At 41.8% G+C, this 22266-nt stretch overlaps 1 protein-coding gene across 8 annotated transcripts in view; it reads right to left on the bottom strand.

Annotated features, from left to right (window-relative positions):
- Nucleotides 1-22266, bottom strand: part of LOC133411869 (partitioning defective 3 homolog) — a 239468-nt gene that overhangs the window by 95616 nt on the left and 121586 nt on the right. For 5 of the 8 annotated variants that reach the window (XM_061694629.1, XM_061694635.1, XM_061694633.1 and 2 more), the window contains exons 7-12: nt 21479-21562; nt 16763-16888; nt 13106-13494; nt 4042-4181; nt 3631-3759; nt 783-827 (exon numbers count right to left, since the gene is read on the bottom strand). In XM_061694629.1, the coding sequence (XP_061550613.1) occupies nt 783-827; nt 3631-3759; nt 4042-4181; nt 13106-13494; nt 16763-16888; nt 21479-21562 (913 nt within the window). The remainder of the gene's footprint in view (nt 1-782; nt 828-3630; nt 3760-4041; nt 4182-13105; nt 13495-16762; nt 16889-21478; nt 21563-22266) is intronic. The other 3 variants (XM_061694630.1, XM_061694632.1, XM_061694634.1) reach the window with 2 other exon arrangements.

The raw sequence follows: 22266 nt of genomic DNA, 5'->3' as shown, positions 1-22266 counted from the left end.
GTCATCATCGAGACATTATGACACACAGATAACCATCATCACTGCATTGTTGCGGCCAGGTGCTGCCGAGAAGGTAGGGGTGTGTGTGTGTGTGTGTGTGTGTGTGTGTGTGTGTGAGGGAGGGAGTGTGCTCGCATGTGCCAGTGAGAGAGAGTACATTTTTTTCACCATTTATGGTAATTTGACGCCACTATGGAAAAATCAAGCCTGACTGAAAATTACCAAACCCAACCACACCGAACCAAAACCAACCCGGACAGCTGACTGGAAACTGAACTTGTCGGAACTTTCCCTAAGATTGGTGCAACAGTTTCCAAGTTGATTGACCAGGGAAAGCGCCACAGATGCCCGATGTTTACGCGGGGCTCCCGGGTGTTTATGAGCAGGATAATTACCAAATTGTGTGCTGAGCGCCTCCGAAGCAGATGCGCGCACAAACTTTACGTTCAAGGACTCGCGCTGACTTTTTCCATCCGCCCCCGACCAAGAAACAAAATGAAAGATTTTTATAATTCACCTCATGCGCCGCCATCCAGACGACCCAACTCATCCTACAAATGAAGATTTCTTTTTTCTTCTGCTTCCACTGACTGACACGCCGTCCATCTGAGATGAAGGATTCAAATAAGCCTCACTTTCCCTTTGTGTGACTACAAAACTGAAGCATTGTAGTTGTTTTTTATCCACTTCCGACAGATTACAAATTTCAACGCAAAGGGGATTAAATAAAGGAGCAAGAGGAGCAAGGGTTGGAAGGGGATGGGATTTGGTGGGGGTCTTACCAAATCTCTGGGGCTTTGCATCTGCATCTGGACCTCACCGCTCTGCTGGAGGTCACACAAACAACAAGCACAAGTCACTAAACAAACAATGTGAAAATGACACAAAACACATCTTAACTTCGATCAAGGCGATGTGATTTTTTTGTGAGGCTACTATATGGGTACCAGTGATGGGAAAAATGGCATGTAAGAACCACTGAATGGGAAACTGAACGTACTAGGACAAAGATAAGTACATAAGTCATATTTGTAAGATTACATATGTTGTGAAAAAGGGTTTTCTGAAAGAGAAAATACAGTATATTGCCAAAAATATTCGCTCACCTGCCATGACTCACAGATGATTTTAAAGGTCCCGTATTTTGACTATTTAAACCTCCAGTGAGTGACTATAACATGTAATTAGTATAAAAGTGTCAATTTCATTAAAAAAAAACACCTTGGTTTTGTCATACGAGTGTCCAGAGAAGGCCCCTTTGACAGTTACTTCTGTTTGACCCACTTTTGTATCCGCTAAGACCGCCCCGTTTCCTTGATCGGTTGCCTCCATGTTGAAGACCCACTTGTGAGAGCACACGTGTTTGTTATGTTGACAGCGCTGGCTTGGGAGCGGAGAGTTAGGCGCAGATCTTCGACAGTGACGTAGATAAGCTCCAGAAATTCTAATGACCTGATTTCAGGCCTCTCAGCAGAAAAACGTCTGAAACTCAGGAATGCGTGGAATTCATATTTCACATGTTTACTGAGGCACCATAGAGTTGGTTTGGCAAAATATGTCCCCTTTAAGTGATATCCCATTCTAAATCCATATGGTTTAATATGATAGTTTACCCTTTGCAGCTGTAACAGCTTCAACTCTTGTGGGAAGGCTTTCAACAAGGTTTAGGAGTGAGTTTATGGGATTTTTTGCCCATTCTTCCTGGAGCATATTTGTGAAGTCACACACTGATGTTGGACGAGAAGGCCTGGCTCATTGTACACTCGAAATCAACCCAAAGGTCTTCTATCGGGTTGAGGGCACGACTCTGTGCAGGCCAGTCCTGAACCAATCAAGGTTCATAAAGACATGGATGAGAGAGTTTGATGCGGATGAAATTGACTGGCTTACACAATCTTGACCTCAACCCTATAGAACACGTTTGGATAAATTAGATAGAGCCGAGACTGAGAGCCAAGCCTTCTTGTCCAACATCAGTGTGTAACCTCACAAATGCGCTTCTGTAAAAGTGGTCATAAATTCCCATAAACGCACTCCCAAACCTAGTGGAAAACCTTTCCGAAACAGTTTAAGATGATATAACTGCAGGGTGGGGGTTGGGGGGCATGTCATATCAAACCCTATGGATTCGGAATGGGATGTCACTTAAATTCATATGTGAATGTGAATCAAGGCAGGTGAGCGAATACTTTTGGCAATATTGTGTTAAGTCTAATCTTTTTATAGGTAAATCTGTAATTTTTTTTAGGAGGAATACCGTCATTTTCAAGGGCCAAAAGGTCATGTTTTTAAGAAAAAATAAGTCGTACTTGGTCAGATTTCTTTGTCATTTTTGGGACAGAAAAAGTCAAATCTTTTAAGGAACATTGTCATTTTTTGTCACAAAAATAGAGGGGAAGAACAGAGAACCTTTGTTCATGGAAAAGTTTGAGAATTTTGTTCCATTGAAGAAAAAAATGTCATTTGGGGGAGGTAAACATCAAAATCATAAAGATATGAAGTGAGTTTTTGAGGGAAATAAATTATTTAAAGAAGTTGACATAAGAGAAAAATGTTTTTCCTCAAAAAAGAAACAGCACCCGTTATTTGTATATTTTTTTTTAATGTTATTTTTCCATAAGCATCCTTGGGTCCTTTGAAAGGTGCTATGTAAATCCAAGTTAGGATTATTATAATTATTATTAGTATTTATTTTATTCAAATGGTGTGTATTCTTACTTTTGTTGTTTTATTATGGCATTCATTGTTTCAAGGGAAAATTGTAATGGTACAAGAATTAAATTTAAAACATTTGATTAAACACAAATTGTATTACATTTTTTATTTGTTTTTAAATGTCTTTATTGTTCTAAGATTCTGACTGTACTCTTGTAGCACTTTTTTTCTCATCCCAGTGTGTCCCTAATACTTGGTAGAAATGACTAGACAAGGGTGCTAGTATGATGTCAAGTCAAGTCGACATTAAAGTATGAGTAATATCACCAAAGTGCCCTCCTCAAAAAACGACATATAACCCTCAGCTTTGAGTTTGTCTGCTCTTTTCCAAAATCGACCTCTTTTCTGCCCGCTACTCGCATCTAAAGGCAACTTTCACTTCCTTAACAGAATTGTCGCCAATAAGGCGCTTGTTTGACACTCCTTCCGCCTCCACTGGAAAAGACATCAACAGACGTAAAAAAAAAAAAAAAAAAAAAAAAAACTAAGATACTACACTACTTAAACGAGCTCTTAGGCCAAGAGAGAGGACAATTTCTATACAGACGGACAGACGGCACTCCTCAATCTTCGGTGCAATTACGAACGCACAGACTGCTTTTGCTGCCGACAGATGTGCGGGACATCACGTCTCATTTGCCGCATGGGTCAATTCCCGCCAACATCTGGATGTGTTAAAACTTATCAAGAGTCCACTTGATACATTACCTGCGAACTGCCTCAAGGAGACAAGAAGTAACGCTCACAAGGTAAAACATAATCCACAAAATATTTTCATAAAAATCTGATTTCCGATTTTAGACACAAGCACCTGTTTGCAGCCATTTTGTTAGTGTAACCAATTCCCCCCAGCGCGAAATTAAATTCATCTCCCAGCCACGGAGTGAAACCAGAGATAAATCGGAAACTACGTACCGCTTCTTGAGGGAGGAAGGTGTCTTCCTGGCGGAGGACTAGCAGCCCCACTGTGCCCCCCATGGGCGTGGCCCTGAGGATGGACACCACCTCCTCCTGGCTGCGACCGTTTAAGTCGATGCCATTCACCTGAACACAAGTGCTACTTGTTAATACTCACATTTGACCGTTGTTATAGTTGGCTGCCAGACTATTTTTTTCAGGGGGAAAAAAAAAAAATCCACATTTTCTAAGGAAAAGCTTTATATTTATTAAGTTTTGGAGAAAAAAGTTATATATGATTTATATTACATATTATTAAGGGGAAAAGGCATGTTTGAGAAAAACAACAACACTTTGTTAAAAAAATTTTAAATAAAAAGTAACTTTAAAATAATTTTACTTTTTTTTTTGTCATTTACACATGCTCACTTCCAGTAATCTGTCGCCAGCCTTGAGGCGTCCATCTTGAATGGCAGCTCCCCTCGGTAGGATGTTCTTGACGTAGATGGGCGCCGAGCCCCCGATGGGGACGTCGCGCGACGTGATGCTGAAGCCCAATCCTTCCGGCCCTGTGGGGCGACCACAGTATAAGCATGTCAGAGAGAAGTCCATTTATAGATCACAGTCTTGAGACTAAACAAAAGGTTGAGGGAGTATTTACGTAATTAAGACGATCATAGCAAGGTTGTTTTATTAGAATGTCCTGTGTAGCTCTGAGGAGACAACCAATCCAAACAATACATTTTTGTTCATCTCATGCAGCTAAATACAACAACCAAAATATTAGGTCTATAAGTCTATGGAGGGCTCTTGGAAATGACCAAAATGAGCCTAAAAGGGCCACTTCAAACCAAAATAGCAGATTTCCTGTGTCTTTTTGAGTATGCTTTCTTGAGACTTTTTTCTGGGTCTACTCATAATAGACATGTCTACCAAATGCCATGTAGCAGAGTTTAAACGGGCTTCAAGGGCCAAATTTTTCAGAAAATCATTAGATGAGAAGATTACGGGATCTTTACCATACTTTGCCACCATGCTCCAGCCACACACATTGACAAAAAAAAAAAAAACATTTGCACAATTTAGCACTGTCCATCTGTCTAGTTTGCACGGTTCCAAGTTAGTAACTGACAAAATCTTTATAAATATTGAATTCTTTTAAAGAGATCCGGAAATAGTCAAAATGAGCCTGAAATGTCAGACTTCCTATGTCTTTTTAGGCATGGCCTGTTGCAAATTCTTTTGGTAGGTCTATTCATGATAGACATGCCTAGCCAATCAGTGAAGGTGGCTTCGGGGGCTGAATTTTAACATTTAAAAAAATGCAGTGATTGCTGAGTTTAATACCAAAGGTTTCTATTTTCTGACGTTTTAATCAGATTTCAACAGTGTGCTTCGCCCTCACACAATAAAAATTTTTTTTTTTTTTTCAAATTTTATCAGTCTCGTATTCACAGTTCCAATTTTATAGCAATTGGATAAAATCTCTCAGACAAGTCCATCTTTGAAGGACCCCTGGAAATGGCCAAAATGAGCTGAAATTAGTCGCTTCAAACCAAAACGACAGACTTCCTGTGTGTTTTTAGGCATGGGTTCTTCAGACTTTTGTGGGTCTACTCGTGGTAGACATGCCTACCAAATGCCAAGTATACTGTTCATGGTTGTAGGGAGCTAGTGCAGGTAGGGTTGGGCATTATTTTAATTTGAACGATTCCGACCCCAGTTCCTCGTTTCCACTCCTGTTTGAAACGGTTCAAGTCAGATTCTTTTCGTGGACACGGTCAAAAACCTATGCACCGTTTAAATAAGGAGTGTCCATACTATGGCCATCCATTTTCTTAGCGGCCCCCAGCACAGACTAAAATGAATATTAGACACAGCCCTGTTGTTTTCCTGGATTGTAGTACAGTACTTTTTAATTCTACACTGGGTGGCAAGGAAAGCAGGAGAAGTAGTAGTTTGTTCTTATCTCTCACTTCCTTGCTTTCAACCAATTACATATCATTTGGTAGTGCCACTTGCCACCCCAAAATCCTGAAAAATCATTGATAGTTTTTAATAACTATACAGTATATATAAAACTAAATATAGCTTTATATATCTTTACCTACACTGATGGATTGGTTTATTGTGCTAAATAATTTAAAGACGACAAAATGGCCTTTGCCTCCTTCGATTATCGTGTATGTGGGCCTTGGAAGAAAAAGTTTGAACCCCCCTGGTTTAAATTAAAAAGATGACCAGTCGTCTGAACTTCTCTATGAATTTTGATTTTATTAACTTTTTACTTTTTATGAATTTTACCATGAATTTCTCACAGGGTTATTTTTAACCAGTATCAAACCTGTTAACTTGAATTCGTGTTATTCATTTTCTTTGCACAGGAGTATAGGTTACACTTTCACAAGAAAGCTTTATGTTTGAAAAGCTCATGAAATTAAATTTACTCATGAGTGTCTAATGCTGCAGATGCTGCAGAAACATGTGAATACTCCCACTGATGGGCTGACCTGGTGTATATTGTGAATTGATATCAAACAAAAGTAGAACAACTTGACAACCCAGTCCAGATTAGCAGCAGGTACAGTATTAACTCAAAAAGAGTTGTTGTTTTTATTTGATTATCATATCTGCCTGTTCAGGCAACGTGTGAGCGTTGTGGACATAGTGTCTTCAACAGTGTACATGTTTGCTTGGAATAGGAAAAAAAAACATGCTAATGTTAGCTGGTTATTTGCATTTACGTTGATGCACCGTTTTAGTCACAGTTTAACTTGTCAGATGCCTCAATCAATGTTGGCATTAGAAATATTTTATTGTTTCACTCACTCGATTACGACCAGTCAAATTCAGCGCGCGCGCTGTAGGCTGAGGCATCCTGTTACTTCTACAACGTTGTGAAACCTCCTTTGCAACATTTTATCTTAATGCAAGTGCTGCACTGAGGCCACTGATCATTTATTTTAACATAGTTAAGACGTGCTTTCGATCGCTGCCGCATACACCGTTGGGCACGCACTTCTTCGCTGGCTTACAGTCCACCGACTTCTACAGGTACAAAATCTCTTAGACAAAACAGTTTTTGAAAAATTACCCTAAATAGGTCACTTCAAACCATAATGGTAGGCTCCTGTTTGTTTTGGGCCCTTGAGACTTTTCTTTGGGTCAACTCATGGCAGACATGTCTACCACATGTCCTGTTGCTAAGTGAAACTGGCTTCAGGGGCTGAATTTTCAAAAAGGTGATGAGCTAAGTTATATTTTTGTTTAATGGCGAGTCATCAAACCTCACCACCCATAGACAATGATGAAAATCTAAATGTTTCATAATCTGTTTAGTTTGTCGTTCAAATTTGGTAGCAATCAGAGAAATTCTCAAGGACAATTCTCTCTCTGAAAAATAACCCTAAAATGGTCACTTTAGACCAAAATGTCAGGCTTCCTGTTTATTTTACTGCATGGAACTTCTTTGTGGGTCTACTCATGATACAAATCTGCCAAATTTCATGTCGCAAAGTTAAAGTGGGTTCGGGTGCACAATTTTAAAAGCTCTCCTTCGAGGCATGTTTTTATGTAAAGAAGTGAATCAACATCCTATTATGAGGATAGTTGGGGAGAGGAAATGATGACTAAGCCTCCATCCTGTCCAGACTGCTGTTGTATTTGCATGGGGGAAAAAAATTGTGGGAAGCAACAAGTTGGGACTAAGTGGATGTTAATTATGTAAAGGTCAGCGAGAAGCTGTCAGTGTTGCCAAGTTAGCTACTTTTCCGACCCTTCAAGAGACAATTTTTTAGAGACCTTTTTTCAAGAACGTGACTACTTACTTAAATTCCCACAAAGAAACAGACAACATGAGCGGAATCATTTTCACATTATTTTGCTAAGACAAGAAAGGAGACCGGTGGAAGAAATCACAGACTTAAATGAGCCGTCAGGAGAAGGGTACTAAAGAATTTCCAAGGCATTAAATAGACCGTGAAACAGAGTAAAGACAGTCATGATCAAGGGGAGAAAATTTGGCACAACAGTGACATTACCAAGAACTGGACATCCCTCCAAAATTGATCAAAAGAGAAGAAGAAAACTGGTCTGGGAGGCTGCCAAGAGGCTGACAAAAACATTGACCGAGATGCAGGTGTTTCTGGCAAGTACTGGGTATTAGTAAATGTGAGAAAGAAAAAATTCTTTCGTCATAAGTCTGCGCTATGGGGTAAGGTGGCAAGATGGAAGCCTTATCATACAAAGAAAAACATCCACGCCCAGCTACATTTAGCAAAAAGACACTTGATATCTCACAATTGCTTGTGGGAAAATGTAGGATTCAAAGGTATAAACAATGCGAGTGTTTAATCTGTGCCGGGAGCGGCGGGATTAAGTGGAAACAAAACAAGATGAGGCCAACAGTCCTCTTGAGAGACGTTGCTAATCTTCCGGCAAACGTCTGCTGCGGAAAGACACAGCACCAGAGCAAGAGTGACGACATGATGAGGAGATTTCAGAGTGAAGACCAAACAACAAGAAGCAGCTGTTTTTGTCCCTGACGAGAGAGGGGAAAAAAATAAAAAAATAGGTTTTGGGATGTTGCAGGGGGCTGCTTAGCAACAAGCCCTCCGCCCGAACCCCCAACTAATGCGCGCACCTCTTCCAAGGCATCCATCAAAGGCGACGCCAAATACCTGCACAAAATGTTGTTCCGACGTCCACCTGTTGCTTTTTGTGACATGTGGACTAAAGTACTGTGGCCGACAGGGCCAAATGCGCTGAAAACGGCCATATGCTGCATAGTACGAATGACGCATTACGAAAAAGAAACAAGCACATAAAACAACTGCAAAACAAATACGTTGCAAGATTTAAAAATAAAAAACAAAACAAAAAATGCAAATCACAGAAAACAACAGCAAAAGAAAAATGCTGCAAACACAATCACCTTCCCATGGGCTCACCACCTGCAGGAGGGGCCATAGGGGTCGGGTGCAGTGCGAGCTGGGCGGTGGAATGTCACCTCTCTGGCAGGGAAGGAGCCGAGCTGGTGTGTGAGGTCGAGAAGTTCCGTCTAGATATAGTCAGACTCGCCTCCACGCACAGCTTGGCCTCTGGTACCAGTCCTCTCGAGAGGGGTTGGACTCTCTTCCACTCTGGAGTTGCCCACGGTGAGAGGCGCCGAGCAGGTGTGTTTATACTTATTGCTCCCTGGGTCAGCGCCTGTACGTTGGGGTTCACCCCAGTGGACGAGAGGGTAGCCTCCCTCCGCCTCCGGGCGGGGGGACGGGTCCTGACTATTGTTTGTGCATATGCACCAAACATCAGTTCAGAGTACCCACCCTTTTTGGAGTCCGTGGAGGAGGTGCTGGAGAGAGCTCCCGCCGGGGACTCCATCGTTCTGCTGGGGGACTTCAATGCTCACGTGGGCAATGACAGTGAGACCTGGAAGGGCGTAATTGGGAGGAATGGCCCTCCCGATAAGAACCCGAGCGGTTTTCTGTTATTGGACTTCTGTGGTCATCACAGATTGTCCATAACAAACACCATGTTGAAGCATAAGGGTGTCCACACGTGCACTTGGCACCAGGATACCCTAGGTTGCAGTTGGATGATCGACTTTGTGGTCGTGTCATCGGACTTGCGGCCGCATGTCTTGGACACTCGGGTGAAGAGAGGGGCGGAGCTGTCAACTGATCACCACCTGGTGGGGAGTTGGCTCCGATGGGGGAGAATATGCCGGTCCGACGTGGCAGGCCCAAACATATTGTGAGGGTCTGCTGGGAACGTCTGGCGGAATCCCCTGTCAGGAGTTTCAACTACCACCTCCGGCAGAACTTTGCTCATGTTCCAGGGGAGGCAGGGGACATCGAGTCTGAGTGGATCTTGTTCCGTGCCTCCATTGCTGAGGCGGCCAACCGGAGCTGTGGCCGTAAGGTGGTCGGTGCCTGTTGTGGCACCAATCCCCGAACCCGTCCTTACTAAACGCCTGCTGGGCGTCCTTGCTAAAGCTACTGCCCCCGCGACCCGACCTCGGATAAGCTGTAGAAAATGGATGGATGGATCGATGCAAACACAACAAAACACACAAATTCCATAAGAGAGAAATGTTCACGCCACACAACAGAAGCCCGCCAGGTCACTAGGGGCCATGACCTCCGTGATGGACCAGTCCTGTGAGACCAGAGGCACTACAGGTACAGTGGGTACGGAAAGTTTTCAGACACCCTTAAATTTTTCACTTTGTTATATTGCAGCCCTTTGTTAAAATAATTTAAGTTAATTTCTTTCCCTCATTAATGTACACACAGCACCCAATATTGACAGAAAAAAAAACGCAATTGTTGCAATTTTTGCTGATTTATTAAAAAAGAAGAAATTTAATATCACACAGCCATAAGTCTTCAGACCCTTTGCTGTGACACTCATATTTAACTCGGGTGCTGTCCATTTCTTCTGATCATCCTTAAGATGGTTCCACACCTTCATTGGAGTCCAGCTGTGTTTGATTATACTGATTGGACTTGAAAAAAATAATAATAATAATAACGTACCGGCATTACCAGATTACCAGATAACTAGCAACCCTTTATTGCTCAGTGACGTTTTTTTTGTCAATGTCTTTATGTCTCAAAAGTGTTCTCTGTCAATTAACTGTCTGTTGTCGTACTAGAGCGGCTCCAACTACCGGAGACAAATTCCTTGTGTGTTTTTTGGACATACTTGGCAAATAAAGATGATTCTGATTAGGAAAGCCACACCCCTGTCTATATAAGACCTTACAGCTCACAGTGCATGTCAGAGCAAATGAGGATCATGAGGTCAAAGGAACTGCCTGAAGAGGTCAGAGACAGAATTGTGGCAAGGCACAGATCTGGCCAAGGTTACAAAAACATTTCTCCTGCACTTAAGGTTCCTAAGAGCACAGTGGCCTCCATAATCCTTAGATGGACGATCAGAACCCTTCCTAGAGCTGGCTGTCTGGCCAAACTGAGCAATTGGGGGAGAACAGCCTTGGTGAGAGAGGTAAAGAAGAACCCAAAGGTCAAGGTCAACCATCACTGCAGCCCTCCACCAGTCGGGGCTTTATGGCATAGTAGCCCGATGGAAGCCTCTCCTCAGTGCAAGACACATGAAAGCCCGCATGGAGTGTGGTGAAAAAAAACACCTGAAGGACTCCAAGATGGTGAGAAATGATTCTCTGGTCTCATGAGACCAAGATAGAAATTGTTGGCCTTAATTCTAAGTGGCATGTGTAGAGAAAACAAGAACTGCTCATCATCTGTCCAATACAGTCCCAAACAGTGAAGCATGGTGATGGCAGCATCATGCTGTGGGGGTGGTTTTCAGCTGAAGGGACAGGGAGACTTGGTTGCAATCCAAGAAAAAATGAATGCAGCCAAGTACAGGGATATCTTGGAGGAAACCTCAGAACCTCACACTGGGCCGAAGGGTCACCTTCAAAGAAGACAATGACCCTAAGCATGCAGCTAAAATAACGAAGGAGTGGCTTCAGAACAACTCCATGACTGTTCTTGAGTGGCCCAGCCAGAGCCAGCCAATTGAGCATCTCTGGAAAGACCTGAAAATGGCTGCCCACCAACGTTACCATCCAACCTGAAAGACCTGCAGAGGAATGTATGAATTTATATGAATAATTATGAATAATAATGAATTTAGCAAACGGCTGCAATATAAAAAAAGGAAAAATACTTTCCGTACCCACGATGTAGCGGTAGATGCGACACGCCAATTTGTTGTTTGTATTACAGTAATTAAAACCATGTCTTTTCAAAACCGTGGTATACCTTCAACACAGTATTCGGCCCATGCTTAATTGCTACTCTGAAGAGACAAACTTTAGGTGTACAATGTGTCATTTAAATTAATTCACTCAAAAATAGAAATATGAAAACATATGTTAAAACGTGCGATTAAAATAATGGATCCATTTAAAAAATAATGTTAGGAATGTGGTAATGACAATACTGTATAACTGGGCATGAAAAGAAAATTCAACTTCATGTCTGGACTGTTGCCTACTCAATACTATAGTGCATTTAAATACTGGTAGACTTAACACAAATGACTCAGTTGCTTTTCTGCATAATTTATTTTGTACTGAAACGACTAAACTGCCTGAACAAAATACAGAGGGAAAAATAAATGTGTGCAGGTTTTCACGTCACGAGTAGGTCATCCTGTATTTTTTCACATTGCCATATATCTCGCAGCTTTAGAAAAAAATTTTTTTAGAAAAAAAAAAAAGTCAAAAAGTCATTTTTTCCCCCAATATAGTGCAGCCCTAGTTTGAAGACAGGGTTAGGGTTTCAAAGTAGGGTTTCAAACCAGTGCTAGGTTTCCAAAGTAGGGTTACATAATAGAGTTTCTAGGGAGCTTTCGGATTTTAAGTTTGCAGTTATGTTTGCAGTTATGGTTTCAAATCATGGTTTCAAGGTCAAATTAGGGTTTCAAAGTAGGGTTCCAAGGATTAGGATTAGCGTCCACATTAGATTTGTGATTGATGCAGTATAAAAAAATAAAAAAAATCCTGAAAATTATTTTATTTTCATCAAAAAATACTATCTACCGTATGTATGTTATTTATTGAATTGTAGTATCTCTTTAATTAAGAGAATGTACCTTTGCCGGTATAATCATGTCAAAGTAGCTGACCTCACTCGGCAGAAGTTCCCCTTGACATATTCAGCCAATCAGATGCGAGCAGCAGGCAGGCGCAATGTTTATGAAATAACACGGTAGGCGCGTTGTCGGTGCACAAAACCTTTTGCCAAACGAGGACTAAACAGTTAGGATGGCTCCTAAGAAAAAGGAATCTACTGAAGATAGTTTTAGGTAGTGCTTGTCGTAGATGAGCGGAAACATCTGTGCTTTGCTTCTATTAAAAAAAAATAATAATAATGAATAAATAAAAACGGGTTACAAATGGGGTCAAGAAACAAATTTAATTCGTAACTTGAGGTTTCATTGTATATATATATACAGTCAATAAACAAGTTATTTAAATAAATATATTGCTCCATCTTGTGATCCACTCAATGACTGGCAGAGATGTCAAAAGGTACTGGTATTCAGTGCTTAAGTACTGATACTTTTGCAAAAAAACTAGTCTGGTAAAAGTAAAGGTACTAACTAAAGCCACTCCCTTGCTTATGTAAAAGTACAGAAGTACACAATTATAAATGTACTTAAGTAAAAAAAAGTTTACTAAAACTAGTCCAAAAAAAGCAAAGTATGGCTGTTTTCAATTTTTTGTATTTATTTTTTTTATACGGTTTTGTTTTGGCAGTGGGCAAATAAATGTGCTGGAAATGTTATATGTTAATGCTGAAACGTGATTTACTGCCAGCGAGCAACAAACTAGGTTTCGAAGAAACTAACATGGTTAATTAATTCCAGGCACTTTAGAAAAAAGTTAGCATGATAGCTGTTAGCATTGTTGGAATCAGTGGTTAGTCTAAGATGTGTCTGGTTGTTTTTCCCTTACCTTTCTTGAGCAGAATGTTGAGCCTCCTCCCGACCTTCTTGTTGTATCCAGGTGTCAGAGTGGATGGCAGCCCTCTTTGCGGCGAGTGGATCTGACCAGTGGGAGGTTTGGCGGCGGAGACAGTGGGCGCGTGAACAGCGGGCGGGTAGCCGTCTGGCTGATCCTGATGCGGGTGAGCATGCGGGTGCTTCTGCGAGCCGTGCCGGGACATCCTGTGAGGCGCGGGATCCGTGCCATCGGATGCCGAGTCGGCGCTGAGGCGGCCTGACGAGTATGCTGGGTTCCTTTCGGCCTGGGAGAGATGCTCGTAGTGGGCTTTCAACGAAGACGGCACCACGTGGAACATGATGACAGGAGAACGCATGGCCTGGCGGAACATGTTCTGGGCTCTGGACGGACAGAAAATGGGATTAAAATTACCTTTCATGTTCAATCCTTCAAACAAAGGAAGGGAAAAGGGTTTGCGAGTAGTTAGGTAAGTAGCTTGAAAGTACCATGTACACATACAGTGGGTCGTATGTTGGGTAGGTCAGTAGATTGTTGGTTTTTAGGTACTTAAGTACCGTGAAGGTGTGTATGATGGTAGCTCTGTGGCTTGGTGGCACGAAGGTAGGTAAATACTAGTGATGAAACAGTTTTTGAAAGCTGTCAAAACGGTTCGGTTGTTTCGGTTCAGTCCGCATGTGTTCCATTCGGTTCATAAAGTGCATGACTTTTTTGCCCCCCCCCCCTCCCCATTTACCAATGTGGCGACAGTATCACGTCACAACACAGTAACAAATTAGCCAAGATGGTGGCACAGACACATCATCTGCATCATGCCCTCCAGCAATGCAGCATCCGATCACATTGCAGCGCGTTAAAACCCCTCAAATTAATGCTGAAAGTCTGCAGTTCCAGCACATCTTGTTTGTTTGATTTCAAATCCATTATGGAGTTCAAACAAGGCGCGTCCTCTAATTAGCATCACACGATTTTTCTTTCATTAACAGAGTGGTACCAAAAAATTTATCATCTGTAAGTACCATGATGGAAGGTGTGTCAGTAGATTTATGGCGAGTAGTTCGGGTGGTAGCGCGAAAGTAGGCATGTCGGTAGTTGATTTCTAGGTCAGTAGATTGGTGGAGAGTACTTCAGGAAGTAGCTTAAAACTGTATGCATGTAGGCAGTAGGTTGGTAGGTCAGCAGAATGATGGTGTGGAGGTAGGTAAGTACTATAAAGGTAGTTGTGCAGAGAGTTGGTCAGCAGATTGGTGGCGAGTCGTTAAGTTGCCTATGAGTAGTGAAATAGGCACATGGGTAATAGGTTGGTAGGTCAGTAGACTGGTGGTGAGTAGTTCGGTAAGTCGCTTGAAAGAAGGCACGTAGGCAGGTCAGTAGATTGGCGGCGAGTTGGTAAGTAGCTTGAAGGTAGACAGGTAGGTATTCGGTTGGTAGGTCAATAGATACCTACCTACACGTGTCATACAGTAAGTACCATGAAGGTGTGTGTGTGTAGGTAGTAGGTCAGGAGATTGGTGGTGAGTGTTTTCGTAAGTATCTTGAAAGTAAGCGTGTAGGTAGCAGGTTGGTAGGTCAGTATATTGTTGGCGAGTAGTTAGGCAAGATGCTTGAAGGTAGGCATGTAGTTAGAAGTTGGTAGGTTAGTAGATTGGTGTAAAGTAAATGTGTATTTAAGAAGTAAATGGTAGGACGCCACAAATTTCCTGGCTTTGTGAAAGGGAATTGCTGAAAGCCAGACTTGTGCGTGATGTTTAACGCCTGACACGTACTCTTTTGTGTTGAAAGCAATTGTCCCTGTCAAGTATTTTCTACACTCTGACAGCCTTCATTGACCACCTGAACATAGTGATCCGTTAATTATTACCCTTAAGGCTCCATCTCGTAATCCTCTCACTTAAAACGCCCCAGTGGGCTGAATGCATTACCGAAAATCCTCCCCTACACCGGGCTCCCTAGCCCCATACTCTGTGTGAGCTCATAAAGTAGAGGCCCCCAAAAGGAAGCTCGTGTTGACAGCAGCAAATCCTCCCTGGCACCATTTGCTGCACGCCATCACAGGTTGCTATGACTTGGCCAGTGAGGACAATTAGGAAAGTGGCGGAAAAATGTGTTGTGAAATTCCACAAGCCCTTTGTCACTACATTCCCGTGGGGAGGATGAACTTATTGATGAGGTAGCAGATGAGAATACATAGTAAATATATTTGTTTTTAATTATGGAAAGCACTTTGTACTTTATAAGATATATAGTAATAACAATTCAATTGAAGATAATCAAACCGTTTGTGTATCATGACTGATTGCGACTCCTGACTGTGCGCAGTATAATAGTCATGAGGACAAACGATGCGGACTTTCACAACTACAAGTGACGCAGTTTTTGCAGAGGATAAAGAATGTATGCCTGTAAGTACTGTTGTCTACATCTGTTGTTGAAGCCTTTACTTAGTTATACCAACGCTACTAGCAATGCTATTTGTCAGCCCGTCTATGCCGTTTTGCATTTTTTTTGTTAGCATTAAGCTAGCAAAGTGCAAAGTTGTTTGTCAAGTTTATTTGTATAGACCTTATTCACAAAGGAGGTGCTTTTTGTTTTTTTAAACAAAACGTGTAATTGTCTTTCCTTTATGTTTATTTTGACAGTCAACTTCAACGTGGAGTGTCATTAAACAGCTGGAAGACTATTTTTTTAAGAATTCTTCACTACCTACCAAATTGCGAAAGAATTGGCCTAATGACGGCATGTTTCTCGATAAACTCGTAAATTGGGTCACTCGTATCTCTAAAGGCATCGTTGTCGTATCAAAAGCACATCTCTGTGTGTAATGGTATTTACCAATATGTCGAAAGCAACATTAACGCAACAAAAAACTCACACTGGACGCCGACAGTCGCAACAAAATTTTTCACTGGGTTCTGTGTAAAAGGCAAAAGTGGATGAACACTAGCAGCTCTGATTTGGATATTTTGTAGACTCTCCATGTGAAAAAGCCTGATTTCTTTTTTTTTTTAAATCATTTTTACCTGTTTTCTCACCACCACTATCGTCAGTCAACATCTGTTTTTGGCTTTTCTCACCAGTTTTCGCTATCATGGTCTCATTCGTACCCAACTGCAGTGAAGATTAACTTCAAAAGTGAAACACCGTCCCTGCATATTCACAAGGATTCTCGGATAATGCTCCAGACGCGGCGTGAACGCTATAAGCGAAACCGCTTACAAATCTCATGTTTTGGGCGGTGTAGCTTCCATAAACCCATTAGCAACCGCGGGGCAAGTCTGTGTCTGGTATACGCTAAAAATTAAAGCTGTTTGTATGAAAGCATAGAAACAACAAACACATACACACTACATTATCATCCAACCAAGCAGCATGTGGAAATCTAAAGAGGGAGGCGGATTTAGGTAGACAGTGGAATGATGCAAGAAGCAGGATCAGTGGTAAAAAGAAGCATTTGCCTCCTTTTCTAAAAAAAATTCCAAAAAGGTATCCAGCGTGAAAGGATCGCAGGAATAGAATCAGTGGGTAAGGTTAGCTTAGCACGAGCCCGGGGCACCGGCAGGAGTAGGAAAAAGTAGGAGGAAAGAAGCAAAAAAGCAGAATGAATGAAGGCCATTAAAAAGACCTGCAGTGGGCCTCTGTAAGCGGTCTTACTGTTCAAAGCGAATGTTCCGCAGGTCTCCGTTATTGATTCTGACGATACAGTCATTCTCCTGGAAGAGGGACTGCTGCTGGGCCTTGCCACCACGCTCCAGACGCTTGACCAACAAGCCAAGAGTTCTGAAAAGGTCCAACATGCTCAAGTCAACGCAACAGAAGTTAGAAGATAGTGTGGTTGTGGGCTCAGGGTGGCTGGGCTGGCGTGAGTGGTCAGAAAAATTACCAGGGTTCAAAGGCAGTTGTGTATATGGTTCATGAATAATAACAGAACTGGCCTGATTGGTGGAAAAAAGTGTTCCAAATCTCCACATCACATTTGTTAAGGCAAATTACCTAAAGTCACTTATCTTGACTCAACTAAATGAAACATCACCTTAATGTCTTAATTTTCTTGTTAACTGGACTAGATTTGAAGCGATTTTGAGACCATTAAATGACAGATTAAAGGATCAACTATAGTTACATAGTTTGCACCTACTGTTATGTTGCTTTTCCAACTGACCCACTCTAAATTCCCCCCCAAAATTATTTAAAAATACATTTAAAAAAACACCTTATATTTGTTGTTTTTCCTTTTAAATCATTCACTGCCGTGGACATTAACATTCCTAAACTACAATCCATTTACTGCCACCAACAAAGTGCATTTTTCAATGGGTAGGGGTGGAAGAGGGTCTCGCCCATCTTGTCTGTGCAATTCAGATTTGTAAAGCACTGTAATATCTCACAGATCCCTGTTGATAGATGCATTGCATAACTTTGGATTTGAGATAAGCACAGCTTTTGAGCAGTAGATAAAGATTAAGGGGTGAATTTTGGCTTGTCCTGTCGATCGTGAGGGAGATAAATGAAACTGATTTGAAAACAGCTAATGGTGAATGAGTTAATCATGTATTTTTTCACACTAACCAAAGGACATTTTTGGTAGAGCCAGTTGATGAAAAATAAGGCCTTCACTGAGGAAAACCAATGATTCTTTCGGACTCTGCCACCATTTGTTGCCTTTTCAACGACAATGTGAAAGGAATGGGAAGATCACAAAATGTTTTTTTTTTTTTTTAAATCACCATGAATCATGATGGAGAGGAGCTTCAAAGCCAGTTGTGCTTATGGGTTAACAGATTATACTAAGACTGGACTGATTAGTAGAATCGTGTCTCCAGCGCCTCATATCAAGGAAGATTTCAGATTCAGAAAAATCCTTACCGTTTGATTGATTCAACCCTAAAGTGTAATTTTGGCTGACAAGCTGAGTTTTGGCATTCACGCAATTACAATTTGAAGCACCAGTAATCCTCTGTGGCAAACTGGTTTAAGTGCGAGAGGCTAGCTTCACCTAAAAGAGGTGCTGGCGGATTACAGAGCTAAAAAGTGAACTCGGAAAAAGATGCTGAAACCCCAACAGAGTTTTCCCAGTGACCTAGCATCCTGAGAGGCTTTTCTTCTTCCTCTGAGCGCGTGCCACCTCTGTAAATTGAGTAGATTGTACAGTTTAACACTCGGCCCCATCTTCTAATTCAATAGGAATGAGAATGTGATTATGGCAAGGGTAGCAGAGTTCAGGGGGGGGCGGAAGAGTTCAGAAACATTCCCGCTGATTGGATTTGAGTGGGAACACAATGTGATTTGCCAGGAGAAGGGCCTCTACTTCGCTTAATGAAAGCGTAATCTTGGAATAATGCCTACCCACACATTTTCCCAATAAATGGAAAAGTGTGTTACAAGTGTGCTTTTAGCGTGATTGTGTAAGCCCATGAAGAACGCAATAGCATCTCCATTCTGACAAGGTTTACAGTTACGGATCTTATTTCAGCTCCTCCGCCTCTTTGGGAATATTCAAACCAGATGTGAAATTCCTCGTAACACCTTGTTTCAGCTGTGATCAGTGTATCCTTTAAAACCCGTGGAGCAGAAGTAATGGGAGGCCCGCGGAAATATGACAGTCACCTACTAGCGTCAAAGCGCCATGATGGATGGGGGTGAACCGGTAAATGGCTTCACGATGCGGACGGGTGTTGACACGTCAACGAGTGGATGATAAAACGGCATGTTCAGAGGCCGTATAAGTCTATTTTTCTAGAAATACCAACTCATTTGTTACGCACGCACATTAATTCATTCAATTATACAGTAAGTACGTTCTTTCGTTTATACTGAGGATCGGGGGCGGGGACTTTTAAAAACTATTTTCCACCCAGAAATACCAACTAATATGTTATGCGAGCGGGTAATTGACCGGTAAAATTTGACAGTACAATACTAACGTATATACAAAATTTATAGTTTGTTACTCGGTGGTTAAAGTGACAGCCTGGTTCAAATTAAGAGAACAAAATGCCAAACATTAAGGGATTTTCTTTTGTGTACACAGTAACAAATTTAACTAATTGACTGTCAGCTGTGTTGAAAGCAAAGTTGCTCATATTGCCAGCGTTGAACTTCAGTGGCATTTTTAGATGACGTGTTGGCATTTCTTTACCTCATAATCAACGTGACAAGCCAAGTTTCACTGCCTAATCTTGCTCTTCTACTTAAAAGCTGTAATGATCGCAAATCTAAAGTGATGTAACACTGGCATCTACAGGGATCGTTTAATTATTACAATAGTTCACAAACCTGAATTTCACAAGCTGGGCGAGACCCTCTTCCATCCATCCTTTTTCTTTACCACTTATCCTCACTAGGGTCGCAAGCTGCTGGAGCCTATCCCACCCATCTTCGGGCAGGAGGCGGGGTACACCCTGAACCGGCCGCCAGCCAATCGCCGGGCACATAGAAACAAACAACTATTCGCACTCACATTCACACCTATGGGCAATTTAGAGTCTTCAATCAACCTACCACGCATGTTTTTGGGATGTGGGAGGAAACCGGAGTGCCCGGAGAAAACCCACCCAGGCATGGGGAGAACATGCAAACTCCACACAGGCGGGACCGGGATTTGAACCCAAGTCCCCAGAACTGTGAGGCAGATGTGCTAACCAGTCGTCCACCCTGCCGGCAAATATAAATGCCCACGGGAGTCAAATCTGAACATGTACAAACATACCATTACACCCGTATATGTTTGTTATCATTAAAGAGTGTTTTGTTCATTGCATTGTTTCATTTCATCCATCCATCCATCCATTTTCTGAGCCGCTTCTCCTCACTAGGGTCGCGGGCGTGCTGGAGCCTATCCCAGCTGTCATCGGGCAGGAGGCGGGGTACACCCTGAACTGGTTGCCAGCCAATCGCAGGGCACATACAAACAAACAACCATTCGCACTCACAGTCATGCCTACGGGCAATTTAGAGTCTCCAATTCATGCATGTTTTTGGGATGTGGGAGGAAACCGGAGTGCCAGGAGAAAACCCACACAGGCACGGGGAGAACATGCAAACTCCACACACAGGCGGGGCCGGGGATTGAACCCGGGTCCTCAGAACTGTGAGGCTGATGCTCTAACCAGTCTAACCAGACGCTTTTTCATTTCAACAGAGTAAAAAAAAAAAAAAAAGAAATTTATAGTTACGTGAAAATTTTTGACTTGTCTGTTTCTGAACTAAATTATTTTCTTGGAGTTGTCTGGTTTTGGGATTAAATGACAAAGATCTCTTTGAAATTACTTTTCAATAAATGTTTTTTCCCAAATTAGCCAGTATACATGCTCCTCATTCGCCAGATCGTCAATGGTGCATTGAAACGGTGTGTGCCAAGGTGAGTACGTCTCTCAATCGCCATGTTAGCGAAGGGCCAATTTACCAAGTATCAAGTTTCTTCAGCCCGCCATCAGCCCCTCTCAATCATAGCCACAGTTCAGGGAAGAAAACACGTTGTGTGCCCACCCGATCCCAGCATTTGTCAGAGGCTAAGGATCTGCAGAAACGTCCATACGCAAATCAAATAATACGACAATTCTGTACGAGCCCAGTGACGCATATGATTGGTAAAAGTATATATACATCACTACTTGTCAATGTACTGAAATTATTACATTTAACTGTATTCAATAGAAATGTTAAAAGTCATACTCCAATAATAATTAAAAGCAAACATTTCTGAAACATTGAATGCAAACCTATTGTACTGTACTTAAAAGTTGAATACAACTCAACTGTATTTGAAAAGTAAAAAAATGCACTGTATTGGATCAAAAGCTTAAACTGTCTGTATGCAAAACAACCTTCAATCTAATATGTTTGACTATCGTGTTTTAAATGTAAATTTTACTAGTCTTTCATTCTGGGACTCTTTCGCGTACGACTCTTTGAGAATCACCAAGGTTTTAATTGTTTCAGGGCAACAAAGTATTCAAGCTACTGATGTATGTTGTAAACACCAATCCTCCTGAGGATGACAAAGATGCTGTAGACCAGTGATTTTCAAGCAGAGGCGGCGTAACCGGGGGACACACTGAGGGCATGTGCCCCCCCCCCCCAAACCCCTCACCTACCCCTCTTTTTACCCTATGTGCCCCTGTGTGCGTCATGTGCCCCTTTGTTCTGCCACAATACCTTTTTTCAGGAATGGAACATTTCGATCAGCACCGTATGGTGTCTGTGGCTTAAAAGGCAGTGATGAGAACTGGTTAAGTTTGGCTTAAGGTTTAGCCATATAAACACACATGATTGTTGTGGCTAAGTACACTTGAGTGTGGCTTGGAGATGATTTATACTGTTTTGCCACATCGGCTAAGTGGTTTCATGACCCAGTGCCATTATTTTTACCTGCGGTCTCTGCCACTGAAAGGCACCACGTGGATTCCCAGGGGCCCGCCGTCATTTGTCACCTCCACTACTTTGATTATGTCTCTGCAATCGGCCCGGGACAGGGTTGGGGTGAGGAGAAGGGTTGGGGTGAGAGGGAGAGACACCATGTGGGCAAACAGAAAAAGGAGGAGGAAATGTGATGAAGGCACATGTAAATTAAAACAGAAGACCAAAGTGAATTAAAAAATGTAAAAAGGGTGTTGAAAATGTGACGAACACAAGTCTACAAAACAAAACAAAAATACTACTGTGTGAGACAATCTTGAGTGGAGTTCTTGGAATTGTTTCAAGGTATTCTTTTCAACTCAAGTCTGGAATGGCTTCAACGCTTTCCGCTTTTGCGGGGGCTCTGCCAGAGCAAGTGTTAATTACAAGTTTTTAAATTAATCTTGTTTAGACAACACTTCAACCTGCAACTGCCTGTCAATGATGTGATGAACACTAGACTGTATAGAATGCCATGAAAAGTATTGGACCCCTTCTTAAATTCTTAGATTTTTTGGATAGTTTCCCCACTTTATGTTGAAGAGCAAACAAATACATAGACAAATATAACCCAAGTGAACTTAAAAATTCTGTTTGTAAATGGTGATTTCATTTATTAAGGGAAAAAAAACTTTTCAAAGTCACCTGGCCCTCTGTGGAAAAAGTAATTACCCCACTAGTTAAATCATTAATTAATTGAGACTACTCATAGTTTTGGTTAATTTTCACTGATCACAAATGTGAAAGACTCATTACAAGTT

Source organism: Phycodurus eques, chromosome 13 (assembly GCF_024500275.1).
Source record: "Phycodurus eques isolate BA_2022a chromosome 13, UOR_Pequ_1.1, whole genome shotgun sequence".
Lineage (NCBI taxonomy): Eukaryota > Metazoa > Chordata > Actinopteri > Syngnathiformes > Syngnathidae > Phycodurus > Phycodurus eques.
The sequence above is the reverse complement of the archived record's forward strand: the minus strand, read 5'-3'. Positions and strand labels throughout refer to the sequence as shown.